A 17,786-nucleotide genomic window follows, 5' to 3' on the forward strand; every position below is an offset into this window, starting at 1 on the left:
AGCCTATGTGCTCAGTGTAACGGACTTTCTAACATCAATTCCAGACTATTAAAATCTCCACTCTTCTTATCTCCCCATTTCGCAAGGATGTGATCCTAATGTGCAGAGACTTGTTTGATGATCAAAAATGAAATATTAGATAGTTACTGAGCTGGTGTGCTTGGGAGCATTACTCCATAGATATTAAAGTTAACAAGATTTAACAGAGTATATTTAACATATATAAATCGGCTATCAGAGCTTGAGTCCCCAGGGGTGATCATTTTATTAGTATTTATTGGAGGCTCCTATTGTTTGAATTGAAATTCAACATAGTTGATGAAATAGTTATTCTACAGGGCTGTGGAGATTGGAATTCTAAAACTCTGGCCTATTGGGTTCGTGGATGGAAACCTAGCTTATCGTCTTGCTTTTTTTTATAGAAACAGAATGTTTGTGGTGATTATTTTTAATAAGAACTTTGATTACTATACTTTGTCTTGACTTAAAGAAAATACATATAGCAGCCCTCTACCGATTCCTATCCAGCAAAATGAAATACTTACAAGTGTTAAGGATTAAAAAATGGTTTAATGACCTGGGAGCACACATCAAGTGAAGGTTAATGGAATAATAAAAACAGCAATTACCTACAATTCACATGGGACCATTTCTGTATATATGGCCCCTAAGTACAGATTCCTACTGTAAAATAATATTTTACAATCACCCCTCATTTAGGCACCCCTCAACATCACCGGCCAGTGTACATAACGTATGACCGAAACAAGATTTACACACTTGAGCTCCACTGTTATCATAATCAATCAATAAGAACAATTTAGAGCTGGTGTAACCTCGACAAGCAGAGTGCTGACCTCCCGAGGGACTAGTATAATCAGAATCTCAGCTGGCTGGTGAGAAATAGCCAGATTATGGTAACTAGAACGAACGCTTCATTGCTTTTAGTTCCCTGGGACTTTTGGTGGAAAGTGATCATGATGCATTTACAAGCAAACTGTTCGGATCTCTTACTTTAAAGAGACATTACAAAGCCACTGAAACTTGTATACAAGTTATCTTAATAGGCGAATGGCATGGATTCACAAATATGTTGATAATGTTTCTGGTGATGTTATGAAGGAACTGCATTAATAAGAGAGCGAGCAGCATGCTTATAGCAACATGCATATCAATACATATACAAAGCATGAAGAACCAGTGTACCCTACACTGCAGTCAAGCTCTCTCATAGCTTGAGATACAGCTGTATACCTTCTAACCTTTGTGGAGGTTGTGGTGACTCCCACTATTACCATGATTACCTAACTCCACCTGAATCCTAGTAGGACATTACTAATGTGGTGAACCAACAAAAAAGTAAAAAAACTTTACTTTGGTGAACCACCAAAAAAGTTAAACTTAAATTAACACCCAGTGATGGAGAAAAACATATTTTTGTCCCAGCATGGTCACAGGTTCCCAAAAAGCAGAGTTGTAAGAAAGTTTTAGTTTTTTTGTAATGATGGTGCACTAATAGATAATGAATGTAATAGCAATAATTAAATCGTCAATTGGTGCTCTGGTCCTGCATGTTAGGTTGAGACATCAAGTAAAATAAGCCCTGTGTGCTTCTCCAGGTAATTAATCACTGTTGAACTCTATTAGTGAAAAATAATGAGGTTTACTCACCTTCTTTCCCCTGGTGCTCTGGTCCTGCTGCGGCATCCACTCCATCCCTGGTCAGGGTCATCATTATTGGTGTTCTCAGCCAATGCAATGCTTCACCATAGAGATCAATGGGGACCTACTGTGCTGCACCAATCAGCATCCCGATATCTTTGTTTTATTCCAATAAATCTCTAAAGGGACTGCTGGGCATCATGAAAGAGTGTAGAGCCAAAAGTTGGTCCTGCAAAGATTCTGCCCGTACAGATTCCCTCACTGACAAACGTAAACACTGCCTTTTCAAAGAAAGGACAATATTTACACCTGAGGGACTGCAGGGAAAAACATCTTTGCACCAAAACCAGTATATTACACTGTAGTGCTGTGGGTGCTTAGAGGGTCCTTTTAAGATATGTCATAATGATAAATACATGTAGGAAACCTCTAGTGGTGCCAGAAAAGCCTGCATGTAAGGCTCAGGATAGAACAGTTTTAAGTTTTACTGCTATTGCCCATCGTTGGCCACAGTAGCCAGCACAAGAACCAAATTGCCTTGTTTGTTCTTAAAAGTAGCGTTATGCACACTCCAAGCATTCTTGGACTCTTTCACAGTTGTGGTTAACATGCACAGCTGCATCAACATGAATGCTATCCAATGCATTCTGTAGAGCACAATCCCACTAGTATTCCTGCTTTTATTGACAAAACATGCTGTTGTTCACTGCATTCTCACCTAGAAAATATCATGGCCCATTCTTTCTTTTTTTAATGTAGGTAAAATGTCTAAAAACATACAAAAACTGAATTTCATTCAAGCAGATGAGTTATAAGTGATGCAAATATCAATATTCAAAAACATATTGTTCTTACCTGGGTGGAAAGGTGATGTCCAGTTCATATAATCTGTCCTTAAAGACTGACAACTCCTTGTCAAATTCTAAAAGCTGAAAAGGACATGGAAATTAATGGGACAGTAAAATTAAAACAGACTTACTTAAAAAGTAAACAAAATCTTAATTTATTTGGGGCAAAGTTGTAAAACAGAGCAATGATCTGACAGTATGACTGTACTAGAAGTTTAATGATGGCCCACTGCAATAATGATTTCTGTACATATTTTATGGGCATTCCATCTGGGAAGTAGTAAAAAAAAATTACCCAGACATTGTGTTGGGTGCCCTATTTTTGCCATACAGACTTTGTCAGGAGTTGCATGGCTATTGTGTTTTCAGATAAATGCATATAGCAGACTTCAATATATATGACATCAGCAAAAACATAGGACATCAGTAGCATTTTCCACAAAGCTCTATGTGTGCGCGAAGTACCTGTACATAGCTATCTGTCTCGCATTATGATAAAATGATTGTGATCAGCAGGCATGACTGATTGCCGAAGGGCAATGAGAAGTATTAACCACCAGAAAGGCACAAGTCTTCCTGGCTTTGTTGAAGCAGTATGAAGGAAAAAAAAACAAAAAACAGCCACTACTTAAAAAAAACAAAATTGTTTGTCTAACAGAATAAAAATCCATGTTTTTTTTAATAAGGAATTTATTAAAACTGCCATGTGACAGAGCAGCTTTAATAAATTTCTAGTTGCCCTTTAAAGATAAACGTAATGATTAAATTATATTTTAGGTTTAGTTCATATACAGGCAATTTAGAATAGCTCACTAACTAACACCAAAATGTTAGAAACAAAAAACGCACGCAGTAATATTTGCAGGATATACGGAAAAGTTACCTAGCAGAAAAAAGAAGCATTATACCGATTATACCTACCTCTCATTGCATAGTGACATACACTTGGTAGTGGCTATGGCATTTGGTTGCATTTAGTGATAACTTGTGTTGATAACTGCAATAGTGGACAATGTGACAAACTCCGATATCATGAATAAAAAAAATACAAAACAAAAACAAAGTGCGGTCATTGATTACGCAAACTTGTATCTGCTCTTCACTTGTTCTTTAGGAAACAATCAGCTCATAAAAAAAGTTCAAGATAATCGCTTTTGCTAATCCTGTCACTATAATTGACATAAATGATCTTATCTGCAGTTTAGAGACTCACTTAAGGCTGATGTGAATTAGTAAGAAAAAAAAGAAAAAAGAAAAAAAAGACTCATAATCTTCAGTTTTATTAGCTATGTTTCCCGGCTAGTCCCATTTCCTATCCATAGAACCATGTCAGCAGAACTGAGCTCTCAATGATGGCCATGTGTTTACCTGCCATTCATTAATCATGTTCCATCTCACAGCTGCGCTGATACCATTGTACGAGAGGCAGAGGTTCCGAATCAAATTAGATTTTGTCCCCTTTTGCCTCTCACTACCTCATAAATCATTTCTGAGATGTGCAATTAGCAGCTACTTGTACACATTAATTATCTGTGTGAAAAGCAGATAACTAAACCACCTGCATGGATGATTACGTTGGCTACCATGCTGTTGCCATCAACCCTTGGAATAAACCCTATTGTGCTGGTGTGTGTGTTTCTGTCTCATTGGTAGGCAACTGTTGTCAATCCAGACGAGGACTGTGACGACAATGACTGTAACCTATCATCTCAGCTGGCTAACAGTCTTGAGGCTCATAGACCACAGTATGTAGCTTATCCCTGCAAAGTCCACTAGGAGAACCACAGCAATGGATAGACTACAGTAGTGCTTCTCAAACCAGTGGACAAAGTTGTATTGACACATGCAATCACACCTCTTTCAAAGCCCCTAGGTGGTACTTTATAAATGGCTTAATAATCACTATAATACAGTAGGACTGCTTAACTTCATTTGGGATCAACAAGAACACACACATTGATAAATCACAGGTGGGTGATAGCCATACCAGTGTGTGCGGAACACTATCACCATAAAGAATTAATTTGTAGCACCAGGACACAGATGTTTATTCTTCAGTGTGAATCTACTCTCATAGATGTTTGTAAATTCACTTACTAATATACAGCATAGCCACTGGTGACCAGCATCCAAACCAAAATATCAAACGAGGAAAGGTGGCAAAAAAGCACCACCCAAAGAATAACTGACGCTTCTAATCAAGAGTTGTAACCTTACAAACTAGATCTACAGGAGGACAATGGAGAAACCAATGAAAGCTACCTTGAGCAGTTTAACTTTGTTGTTTTGATGTCTAGCATGTTTACGGTGAGCTACATTCCCACTAGTTAAATGAGATCTAATAAGGTAATGCAGAGTGGGTTTCAACAACTGGTTAACTTGTATAATCTGCACTCACGGTCAGATTGAGTATATTCAAGATTCCTAGTTCAGCAGGTAAATCCCATTGTTTAACCCCTTAAGGACCAAACTTCTGGAATCAAAGGGAATCATGACGTGTCAGGCATGTCATGTGTCCTTAAGGGGTTAAAGAATAAGCACCATAATACAAGTGTCACAACAATGGCATTGAAATTTGTTTACACTAGTAGTCTTGTATTAAACACATCTTCAATTTCATCTTCCAGGTATTTTTATAAGTAATATGTTAATTGGCCATGTGGGTGAAAAAGTTGAGCCATTGAAAATTAAAAGGACACTGTAGACAACAAACCACCTTTAGCTCAAAGGAATTCTATAGTGTAAGGAATACAGGTTATATCCCTTACACTATAGTTCCCTCTGGCACTCCCCCACCCACTCACGCCCCCCCACCCCGACATGTAAAGGGCTAAAAAAAACCTCTGTTTACTCCCCCGATACCAGAGCTGATCTCCCTTGGTGGTGGGTAAGCTAAGTTTAAAGATGTCCATCTTCAGTTGGGGTGACCAAAGGCGGATAGCCACCAGGAAGTACCTCTAGTGGCTGTCTGATTTACTACTAGAGGCCGTCTTAGTCCTGCAATGTAATTATTGCAGTTTCTCAAAAAAATAATAATATATAGGCATGTTGGCAGGCTCTTTGGGGCACAAATTAATGAAAATTTACATTGCAGGACTAAGTGGGACAGGGACACTGCACCCAGACTACTTCAATGACATGAAATGGTCTGGGTACCTATAGTGTCTCTTTAATGAAGCAGTTTGGGTGTATTGATCATGCCTCTGCAGTCTCACTACTCAATTCTCTGCCATTTAGGAATGAAATGACGTCTGTTTCTGTCCACGCAGCCCTAGACACGGCTCCACTGGTTATGACTCACGCAGCCTGCATGAAATAAAGGTTTCATTTTTAATCAGATGTTAACTTACTTTCTAAGTTTTTATCTCCTGCTCTGTAAAATCAACTTTACACAACAGGAGGTTACAGCAGGGTCTAGAAGGCTATTAACAGACTAGGAGATAAGCAATTCTGAAGTAAACATAGTTTGCTATAAAGGATGTTTAATCATTAGATCTCTCTTTACAGGAAGTTTTAAGGAAAACTGTGCAAGTCACCTGCAGGTGATTTAACTAGGGCTGTTTAACCCCTTAAGGACACATGACATGTCTGCCATGTCATGATTCCCTTTTATTCCAGAAGTTTGGTCCTTAAGGGGTTAAACAAAGTGATTTAATTCATAAATGTCAGAGAATTGAGCAGTTAGATTGCAGGAACATGATCTATTCACCAAAATGGCTTCTATGATTCTATGAGCAAACGTTGTTATGGTGCCTATAGAATCCCTTTAACCCCTTAAGGACATATGACATGTGTGACATGTAATGATCCCCTTTTATTCCAGAAGTTTGGTCCTTAAGGGGTTAAAGAAACTGAGTGCATCTTCACAGGCTCATATCAAAAACTGATTAGAACACATTTGCTACTGTTTTACCCTTCTAAGTCTAAAAACAAACGTTCAAAATATATTTTTCACTTTTTTAGTTTTTTTATTCTCTTTTGTGTTATTGTGACTGTAACAATATTTATTTGAAGACCCAAACTTTGAAGCCAATTAGTCTCAATTAAGACGTTCATGCATAAAACGTTTGAAGGTGATTGTGGTGTAGATTTTCCTGCTGTGGTTTGTGCTATACATTTAACAGATAAAGGAAGAAACCTCAGTCAATAGAAAACAATTTAGCTCGTTTTATCTAGAAGTAGAACGATACCCTGCAAAAGGTCATTGTCCGCTGGGACATGGCCATGAGCTGCTTCGTCTGAAATCACTGTAGTATGAACCCTTTATAACAGGGCAACTTAATTCAGTAATTGGAGTAGAACAACAGCAATTATTCATCAAGACCTGCAGACCAAAGTCAGAGCATTGTTAGATCAGAAGGTGATATTAGCCGCATTTGTCAAATCCATCTACAGCATTCACTAGAGAATTCACAGCTGTGGAAGGGAAATGAAGTTTTGGACCAGACAAAAAGAAGAGATGACTAAAAAATAAATATATATATAAAAAAATTAAAATACATAAATTAAAAAAGTTTTAAAACCAAACAATAATGCACTAATTGCATGCACCGGTTTTCAATTTAAATGATCATAACGGTTATCTAATATATAGACATGTTAGAAGGCTCTTTGGGACACAAAGGAATGACAAAAAAAATCTAAAATGAATTTAAAATTTGTTTTATATGTAGAAAAATGTATGTTATTTTTCCGGATAACAGCCACTATACGTATGTAAATGTTGCCAGGGCACGAAAGTCACATCTACGTTAGACACCAATACAGGATATGAGAAATAAGTCTGTTACTTACTAACACAGGATGTGTCTTAAAAGATTATTATAGTGGAACATTACCTATGTACTAAGAATGAGCTCTAAAACATATACAGGTTAAGGCTGATTTTGTGACTGCCAAGTGTGAGTAATCAGTGTAACAAAGAGCTTATTTACCAGGATTATCTACTATCGCATAAAACACGTAAAATCCCCTATGTCCAATACATTAATTCACACTCACAACAACATAAGGTTATTTAAAGGAACACTCTAAAGTTAGGAATATAAACATGTACTTTTAATGTTTGAACGATGTATGAGCTATTTGGATTAAAGAAAAAAAATCCACACCCTACAGCTGGGAGGATAATGCGCATGCACAGCTATTGCTATGCTGCACCAACCAGCATCTCCTCAGTTCTGTATGGAGACATCAAATTCAGTCCTGCAAAGCTTACAGAACCGCAAACAGGAAGCTGCTCTAGTAGCTGTCAGAGTAACAGCCTTTAGAGTATGGGATCAGGAGTACCTGGCCACCATCTTATCTTCAGGTAGTAATACCACCAAACTTTGGGACTCTGGCACCCGACTCTTCATCATCACAGCTTTTGTTACGCTCAGCACCGTACTATGTGAAAGGGTTTGTCAGGTTACTGGTGATAGGCTGATAGGCACCAACTGAAAAAAATGGTACATACTATTTCTTATTTTGACTGTCTGCTTAGTTCCATATCTTACATTTGCCTTCAGTTCTATTTTCTCAAAAAATATTGCTTACGTACAGAGTGATAAACCACTTGTCCTTGTTCTGTCATTCTGCATATGTGGGCAATTTCCTTTAATTAACCAACCTGCACTAAATCAACCAGGATTTAGATAGACTGGAGGACTGGGCACTCAAATGGCAGATGAAATTTAATGTTGAAAAATGCAAAGTTATGCACTTCGGCGTAAAGAATACACAAGCAACGTATACCCTTAATGGAAGTGAATTAGGGATAACAACACACGAAAAGGACTTGGGAATTGTTATAGACAACAAACTATGCAACAATGTGCAATGTCAATCAGCAGTGGCCAAGGCCAGTAAGGTATTGTCATGCATGAAAAAGGGCATTCATTCTCGGGACGAGAATATCATTTTGCCTCTCTATAAATCACTGGTAAGACCACATATTGAATATGCTGTGCAATTTTGGGCACCTGTTCTAAAGAAGGATATCATGGCACTAGAAAAAGTGCAGAGGCGGGCTACAAAATTAATAAAAGGAATGGAACATATCAGCTATGAAGAAAGGTTAACAAATTTAAACCTATTTAGTTTAGAAAAACGTCGCCTGAGAGGGGATATGATAACATTATACAAATATATTCGGGGCCAATACAAACCATTGTGTGGAAATCTATTCACTAACCGGACTTTACATAGGACACGAGGCCATGCGTTTAGACTGGAAGAAAGAAGATTTCGTCTAAGGCAAAGGAAAGGTTTTTTTACTGTAAGAACAATCAGGATGTGGAATTCTCTGCCTGAAGAAGTGGTTTTATCAGAGTCCATACAGATGTTCAAACAGCTACTAGATGCATACTTGCAAAGACAGAATATTCAAGGATATAATCTTTCAATGTAGGGTAATAACTGCTTGATTCAAGGATAAATCTGACTGCCATTCTGGGGTCAAGAAGGAATTTTTGGTCCTAGCTTGTTGCAAAATTGTGCTTCAAACTGGGGTTTTTTTTTTTGTTTTTTTTTTTTGGATCAACAGCAAAAAACAGGTGTGAGGAAGGCTGAACTTGATGGACGCAAGTCTCTTTTCAGCTATCTAACTATGTAACTATGTAACCCAACCAAATTCTCATACTTTCATTTTAAAGAAAATGCAGTTATCACAGCAAAAATCATAAGGATATCAGGTTAGGGTTTCACATATTGCCTCATGCAAGACCAGTGAATTTCCATGAAACTATCATTTTTCGAAAGAAATGATCTGGCATGGAAGAAAATGGCATTGCATGCCACAATAAATATGCAAAAGGACTGCTGTTTATGACAACTGTATCTGTAAATCAATGAGTTCTACTCACCTCTATTGCTGTATGAAATAATAAGAAGGAGTTGTATCACAGTAGATGGTAGTATAGATGTGGTATGGAGGGCAGTTTTAAGGCAAGGTACGGCCTGCACAAGAACTGTTGAAAGTTTGATGAAGCCAGCAGATCACCAGTAGAAAAACGATGATATATATTGGCGGTCCATAATCTATGAACCACTGCCTCTTGGCTTTTTTTTTTACAATTTTAGCAGGATTGTATCAAACAAGTACACTCATCAGACACAACATTTTGTGTATGCCCCCTTGTGCTGCCAAAACAGTTCTGATGCATCGAGGCATGGACTTCACAAGGCCTCTAAATGTGTCTTGTGGAATCTGGCACCAAGACATTAGTAGAAGATCCTCTAAGTCCTGCAAGTTGCAAGGTGGGAGTTGTCCCAGGACATTGCACAGATGCTTGATTGAGATCTGGGAAATGTGGAAGCCAAGGCAAAACCTTGATCATTGCACTGGATTTGCAAGAAGGCCACCGTGGCAATAACCTAGAGGTAGCACAACTGGTGGAAAAATCAAAGATCTCCCTCACTGGCTAGCCCACATTCCTCTTCTCAGCTCTACTTGATCTCCCCCAATGGCCATCATGCATTAGAGTGTTGCTGCTGGTTACTATGGCAACGCATGATACATTTCCTGGTGCCCGTCAGAAGGAGCTATCTGCAACATCTCCCACTGGACCACCGGAGATCATGATTCACTGTCATCAGGAAACACAATTACCAAGAAGGGGTGTACATGGCATGCAACAATCTCTAGGTAGGTGGTATGTGTCAAAGTAAAATCCACATGAATGCAAGGACCCACCGTTTCCTAGCAGAACATTACCCAGAGCATAACACCACCCCTGCCAGTTTGCCTTCTTCTCATGTGCATCCTGCTGCCATCTCTTCCCCAGGGAAATTACGTATATGTACCTGGCTATCCACCTTGATCTAAAAGAAAATGCTAATTATCAGACCAGGAAACCTTCTTCCATTGCTCCATAGTCCAGTTCTGATGGTCATAGACAGGGATTATCATGGGCACTCTGACCAGTCTGCAGCTAGGCAGCCACATAAACAGAGGCAAACTGCAATGTACTGTGTGTTCTGACGCCAGCATTAAAGGGACACTATAGTCACCTGAACAACTTTAGCTTAATGAAGCAGTTTTGTTGTATAGAACATGCCCCTGCAGCCTCACTGCTCAATCCTCTGCCATTTACACACCTCCCAGCATGTGACTTGCTCAACCTTCCATAAACACTTCCTGTAAAGAGAGCCTATTTAGGCTTTCTTTATTTCAAGTTCTGTTTAATTTTCTTATAATTTGCAGAGAAATATGTAGATTGGATAGTTCCCCTTTAAACAAAGATAAGGGGAAACTCCCAATCCGACTGGTATTTAAAAAAGAACACTAGTTGTACAGAATATATACCTTGGGTAAGTACCAAAAAGAAGTAAAAAAGGTATTTTATAGGGAAAGCATAGTGACACTGGATAAATATGTATCCTAGCCTAAACAGTGATACACTGTAACTTTATTGAAAAAAACTGTAGAGAGGATACAATTTAACCGTGTCCAAGAGATGCTTGGAGCCCTTGGAAAAACCTCCCCTTTTTGAAGAAGAAAAATCTCAGTATCCGAGTGACAATAAAGGCATTTAAATGCAAGGATATAGAGATAAATTACTGTTGAGTAATCCACAGAAAGGAGAGGAAAACAATTAGATACCTTAAATACATATAGAAGTTAGATAGATGGGGTAGTGGGGACAGTATAGCATAGTCTAGAAAGAGGTGCCCAAACTGACCGTTGGTAGAGAGTCTGGGGTTACTTATAGTAAGGATAAGGGATGGTAGGATGGGATATAGACAGTGGTATCCACAGTTGAGTAGAGGAAGGAAAGCCCCTAATAGTCGCCACTGTTCTAAACTCCTGTCCACTCCCCCCCAACACCTTCATGGGTGTTCTATTCCTTATAGATAATAAAGGTTGCCTAACACAGCTGAGGATGGATAGGATAGAGTAGATGTGGTGGTATGAACAATTCGATAAGGGATTGAAAATTCCCAATAATCACCACTATACTAAACTCCTATAAACTCCCCCCAACACCTTCGTGGGTGTTCTATCCTTGTTAGGTCGCTATGCTCTGTCCCCTTAAAGTACCATTATCCAACTAGTCCAGCTTCTAAAGAGCAACCAGCAAACATTAATTTAACGAAAAAAATAAGTGAATAAGTGTCAAAAAAAGGATTCCCTCGTGCATCTTAATGTGCTCCGTGAGTGAGTGGAATCCACAACATAAACCCGACGCGCGTTTCGGAGTACAAGACTCCTTCGTCAGGGGTAAGAAATTGCCGCCCGAACCCCCCCGGTATTTAAATGTAGGCTAGCCAATCAGACATGATGAAGAAGGGTTTCGTCATCAGTGACATGTCGCCGTGCGGCCACGTGGACTTACTTGTGGGCGGAGCATAAGCCACCGCGTCAGTATCGTCATTAGTGACGTGTCACCTTGCGACCACGTGGGATTAACTGTAGGCGGAGTATCAGCCGCTGTGTCAGAATGATTGGCAACTGGTTTGTTTACCTCAGTGTCCAAATTAGCAGCGATCTCGGGAAAAATTGTAAGAGCTCCATATTAAACATAAATATATTAGTAATTACTTGGCTATTTATGTTAGATGAATTTATATGGGGATATATGGAGATAAACTCCTACTTAAGGACATATTTGCCGATCGCTAGAATAGTAATGGCATAAGCTACCCAATTGTTTATGTCTCAATAATTAGAAAGAAATGTCTTGCATTATATTTGTATTTTGAAAGAATGGACTCATTGGTTATTTTATTAGCTTGAGTTGCTAGAGACAGATATCTTCTATAATCTCTAGTAGCTAGATGAGTGTATACAGATTTAGATAATGTATATATAGGTTTATTATTTTTTAATCTTTCAGATGAGGATGGGAGAGGCAGCTGGACTAGTTGGATAATGGTACTTTAAGGGGACAGAGCATAGCGACCTAACAAGGATAGAACACCCACGAAGGTGTTGGGGGGAGTTTATAGGAGTTTAGTATAGTGGTGATTATTGGGAATTTTCAATCCCTTATCGAATTGTTCATACCACCACATCTACTCTATCCTATCCATCCTCAGCTGTGTTAGGCAACCTTTATTATCTATAAGGAATAGAACACCCATGAAGGTGTTGGGGGGGAGTGGACAGGAGTTTAGAACAGTGGCGACTATTAAGGGCTTTCCTTCCTCTACTCAACTGTGGATACCACTGTCTATATCCCATCCTACCATCCCTTATCCTTACTATAAGTAACCCCAGACTCTCTACCAACGGTCAGTTTGGGCACCTCTTTCTAGACTATGCTATACTGTCCCCACTACCCCATCTATCTAACTTCTATATGTATTTAAGGTATCTAATTGTTTTCCTCTCCTTTCTGTGGATTACTCAACAGTAATTTATCTCTATATCCTTGCATTTAAATGCCTTTATTGTCACTCGGATACTGAGATTTTTCTTCTTCAAAAAGGGGAGGTTTTTCCAAGGGCTCCAAGCATCTCTTGGACACGGTTAAATTGTATCCTCTCTACAGTTTTTTTCAATAAAGTTACAGTGTATCACTGTTTAGGCTAGGATACATATTTATCCAGTGTCACTATGCTTTCCCTATAAAATACCTTTTTTACTTCTTTTTGGTACTTACCCAAGGTATATATTCTGTACAACTAGTGTTCTTTTTTAAATACCAGTCGGATTGGGAGTTTCCCCTTATCTTTGTTTAAAGGGGAACTATCCAATCTACATATTTCTCTGCAAATTATACGTTATTACAAGGGTTCAAGCCCACACTTTAGGTGGAACTGGTACCACCGCCCTGACCTCATACACCGGTCCCTAACCCAACAGTTTGTTGATTAGGGACGACGGGATCCAATACATAATTTTCTTATCCCTTGCTATGTTAATAGCTTGCTAGACCCTGCAAGAGCCTCCTGTATGTGATTAAGGTTAAATTTTGAGATTGAGATACAATTATTTAAGGTAAATTACATCTGTTTGAAAGTGAAACCAGTTTTTTTTTTCATGCAGGCTCTGTCAATCATAGCCAGGGGAGGTGTGGCTAGGGCTGCAAACAGAAACAAAGTGATTTAACTCCTAAATGACAGTGAATTGAGCAGTGAAATTGCAGGGGAATGATCTATACACTAAAACTGCTTTATTTAGCTAAAGTAATTTAGGTGACTATAGTGTTCCTTTAAGTTTATCAGCAATTTGAGCTACAGTATCTCTTCTGTTTGATCGGACTAAACTGGCTAGTCGTTACTCCCCATGTGCATCACTGAGCCTTGGGTACCCATGACTCCGACGCCAGTTCACCGGTTGTCCTTCTTTGCATCACTTTTGGTAGATCCCAACCACTGCATACTGGGAACACCCCACAAGACTTATGGAGATGCTCTGACCCAGTCGTATAGCCATCACTATTTGGACCTTGTCAAAGATCTCTTTGCTTGCCCATTTTTCCTGCTTCCAACACATAAAATTCAAGAACTGACCGTTCACTTGCTGCCTAATATATCCCCCGCCATTATAACAATATAATTCATGTTATTCACTTTACCGGTCAGTGGTTTTAATGTTGTGACTGATCAGTGTATGTAATGTTACATTATATAATTCAGTTCTAACTCATTACACAGGATATAATTACAAAGGAACAATGAAAGCTGCATCTCTAAGTCATAACTCACAGGGCCGCCACCAGAAATTTTGGGGCCCCTAACTCAGCTCAGGTTCTGGGCCCCTTTGGGGCCCGCCTCCAAATATGCCCACTGGGTCAGTGGCGGATCCAGAGCCTGATCTCAGGAGGGGCACTTGTAGATTATTTAACTAAATAATGCAGACACAATAACCACTACAGCTCAGTGTAGTGGTTATGGTGCCAATAGTGCCGGGACCCCCTCCCAGAGTAAGTAGTCAAACCGTTTAAGAACAGTTTGACAACTTACCTGAGGTCTGCTGGGAAATGGGGCTGTCATAGGGCATAGGAGCAGTGGTGTGTGTGAGTGGTGCAACGTGTGAGGGGTGCAGTGTGTGTGTGAGGGCAGCAGTGTATGTCAGGGGTGCAGTGTGTGTGTTAGGGGGGCAGTGTATGTGTGTGTCAGTATGTGTGTGTGACCACCCACGTGGGGCCCGAGCGGCCGGACCCCGCAGGGCGGCCGGGCCCGTGACAACCTTTATGGTTCACAAAAGGCAGAGCCACCTTTGTCACCTTTCTCTATCGAGCAACCTGCTCTATCCTGGAATCCTCCATAGACCTCAGTCTTGTACATGGGCATGCTTCAGCTGCAAGGAGCTGAAAAGGACCATTGCACCCCACGGCCAGAGGACACCCAGAAGTGCCATCACCGTCGGAGGTCTTTGCAAATTATGCAAACCTCCAGGCAGTAGAAGTTCTGCTTTAACCCAGTGGAGCTGAAGGGAAACAAAAACAGGCCAAAAACCTATTTATCAAGAGACCTGTATAATGACGGGTCTGATGGTACAGGGGATTGAGATGAACAGACATAAATAATTTAGTTTGTAGATGTTGCAACTAATGACAATAATAGACCCAGGCATTTAAAGACTTCAGCACTTCAAATTTAATGTACAAAGTTATGCACTTTGGCGTACAGAATGCACAAGCAACGTATACCCTAAATGGAAGCAAATTAGGGATAACAACACGCGAGATGGATTTGGGAATTGTTATGGACAACAAACTATGCAACAATGTGCAATGTCAATCAGCAGTGACCAAGGCCAGTAAGGTATTGTCATGCATGAAAAAGGGCATTCATTCTCAGGATGAGAATATCATTTTGCGGCTTTATAAATCATTGGTAAGACCACATCTTGAATATGCTGTGCAATTTTGGGCACCTGCTCTGGAGAAGGATATTATGGCACTAGAAAAAGGGCTACAAAATTAAAAAAAAGGAATGGAATATATCAGCTATAAAGAAAGGTTAACAAATGTAAAACTCTTTGGTTTAGAAAAACGTCGCCTCAGAGGGGATGTGATAACATTATACAAATACAGGGAGTGCAGAATTATTAGGCAAATGAGTATTTTGACCACATCATCCTCTTTATGCATGTTGTCTTACTCCAAGCTGTATAGGCTTGAAAGCCTACTACCAATTAAGCATATTAGGTGATGTGCATCTCTGTAATGAGAAGGGGTGTGGTCTAATGACATCAACACCCTATATCAGGTGTGCATCATTATTAGGCAACTTCCTTACCTTTGGCAAAATGGGTCAAAAGAAGGACTTGACAGGCTCAGAAAAGTCAAAAATAGTGAGATATCTTGCAGAGGGATGCAGCACTCTTAAAATTGCAAAGCTTCTGAAGCGTGATCATCGAACAATCAAGCGTTTCATTCAAAATAGTCAACAGGGTCGCAAGAAGCGTGTGGAGAAACCAAGGCGCAAAATAACTGCCCATGAACTGAGAAAAGTCAAGCGTGCAGCTGCCAAGATGCCACTTGCCACCAGTTTGGCCATATTTCAGAGCTGCAACATCACTGGAGTGCCCAAAAGCACAAGGTGTGCAATACTCAGAGACATGGCCAAGGTAAGAAAGGCTGAAAGACGACCACCACTGAACAAGACACACAAGCTGAAACGTCAAGACTGGGCCAAGAAATATCTCAAGACTGATTTTTCTAAGGTTTTATGGACTGATGAAATGAGAGTGAGTCTTGATGGGCCAGATGGATGGGCCCGTGGCTGGATTGGTAAAGGGCAGACAGCTCCAGTCCGACTCAGACGCCAGCAAGGTGGAGGTGGAGTACTGGTTTGGGCTGGTATCATCAAAGATGAGCTTGTGGGGCCTTTTCGGGTTGAGGATGGAGTCAAGCTCAACTCCCAGTCCTACTGCCAGTTTCTGGAAGACACCTTCTTCAAGCAGTGGTACAGGAAGAAGTCTGCATCCTTCAAGAAAATCATGATTTTCATGCAGGACAATGCTCCATCACACGCGTCCAAGTACTCCACAGCGTGGCTGGCAAGAAAGGGTATAATAGAAGAAAATCTAATGACATGGCCTCCTTGTTCACCTGATCTGAACCCCATTGAGAACCTGTGGTTCATCATCAAATGTGAGATTTACATGGAGGGAAAACAGTACACCTCTCTGAACAGTGTCTGGGAGGCTGTGGTTGCTGCTGCACGCAATGTTGATGGTGAACAGATCAAAACACTGACAGAATCCATGGATGGCAGGCTTTTGAGTGTCCTTGCAAAGAAAGGTGGCTATATTGGTCACTGATTTGTTTTTGTTATGTTTTTGAATGTCAGAAATGTATATTTGTGAATGTTGAGATGTTATATTGGTTTCACTGGTAAAAATAAATAATTGAAATGGGTATATATTTGTTTTTTGTTAAGTTGCCTAATAATTATGCACACACAGATATCCCCCTAAAATAGCTATAACTAAAAACAAACTAAAAACTACCGTATATACTCGAGTATAAGCCGACCCGAATATAAGCCGAGGCCCCTAATTTTACCCCAAAAAACTGGGAAAACTTATTGACTCGAGTATAAGACTAGGGTGGGAAATGCAGCAGCTACTGGTAATTTTCTAAATAAAATTAGATCCTAAAAAAATTATATTAATTGAATATTTATTTACAGTGTGTGCGTATGAGTGCAGTGTGTGCGTATGAGTGCAGTGTGTGCGTATGAGTGCAGTGTGTGCGTATGAGTGCAGTGTGTGCGAGTGCAGTGTGCGAGTGCAGTGTGCGTGAGTGCAGTGCGTGTGAGTGCAGTGCGTGTGAGTGCAGTGCGTGTGAGTGCAGTGCGTGTGAGTGCAGTGCGTGTGAGTGCAGTGCGTGTGTATGAGTGCAGTGTGTGTGTGTGTGTATGAGTGCAGTGTGTGTGCGTATATATTAATTGAATATTTATTTCCAGTGTGTGTATATAATGAATGCAGTGTGTGTGTATGAGTGCAGTGCGTGTATGTATGAGTGCAGTGTGTGTATGAGTGCAGTGTGTGTATGAGTGCAGTGTGTGTATGAGTGCAGTGTGTGTATGAGTGCAGTGTGTGTATGAGTGCAGTGTGTGTATGAGTGCAGTGTGTGTATGAGTGCAGTGTGTGTGCGCAGTGTGTGTGTGCGCAGTGTGTGTGTGCGCAGTGTGTGTGAGTGCAGTGTGTGTGAGTGCAGTGTGTGTGGGCATTTTGATATATTATTAATTATTTTATTAATTATTATTTTTTATTTTTTAATATTATTATATTTTTTATTATTATTATTGATTATTTAATTGAATTATTATTATTATTTTTGTTAATTATATTTTTTTTCTTCCCCCCTCCCTGCTATAGCAGGGAGGGGGGAA

The 17,786-nt window shown here is 39.8% G+C and overlaps 1 protein-coding gene across 2 annotated transcripts in view; it reads right to left on the minus strand.

Annotated features, from left to right (window-relative positions):
- Nucleotides 1–17,786, minus strand: part of INPP5A (inositol polyphosphate-5-phosphatase A) — a 474,649-nt gene that overhangs the window by 61,660 nt on the left and 395,203 nt on the right. For both annotated transcript variants that reach the window (XM_063433731.1, XM_063433732.1), the window contains exon 12: nucleotides 2,518–2,591. In XM_063433731.1, coding sequence (XP_063289801.1) covers nucleotides 2,518–2,591 — 74 coding nt within the window. The remainder of the gene's footprint in view (nucleotides 1–2,517; nucleotides 2,592–17,786) is intronic.

The sequence above is a fragment of the Pelobates fuscus genome, chromosome 10 (genome assembly GCF_036172605.1).
Source record: "Pelobates fuscus isolate aPelFus1 chromosome 10, aPelFus1.pri, whole genome shotgun sequence".
NCBI lineage: Eukaryota > Metazoa > Chordata > Amphibia > Anura > Pelobatidae > Pelobates > Pelobates fuscus.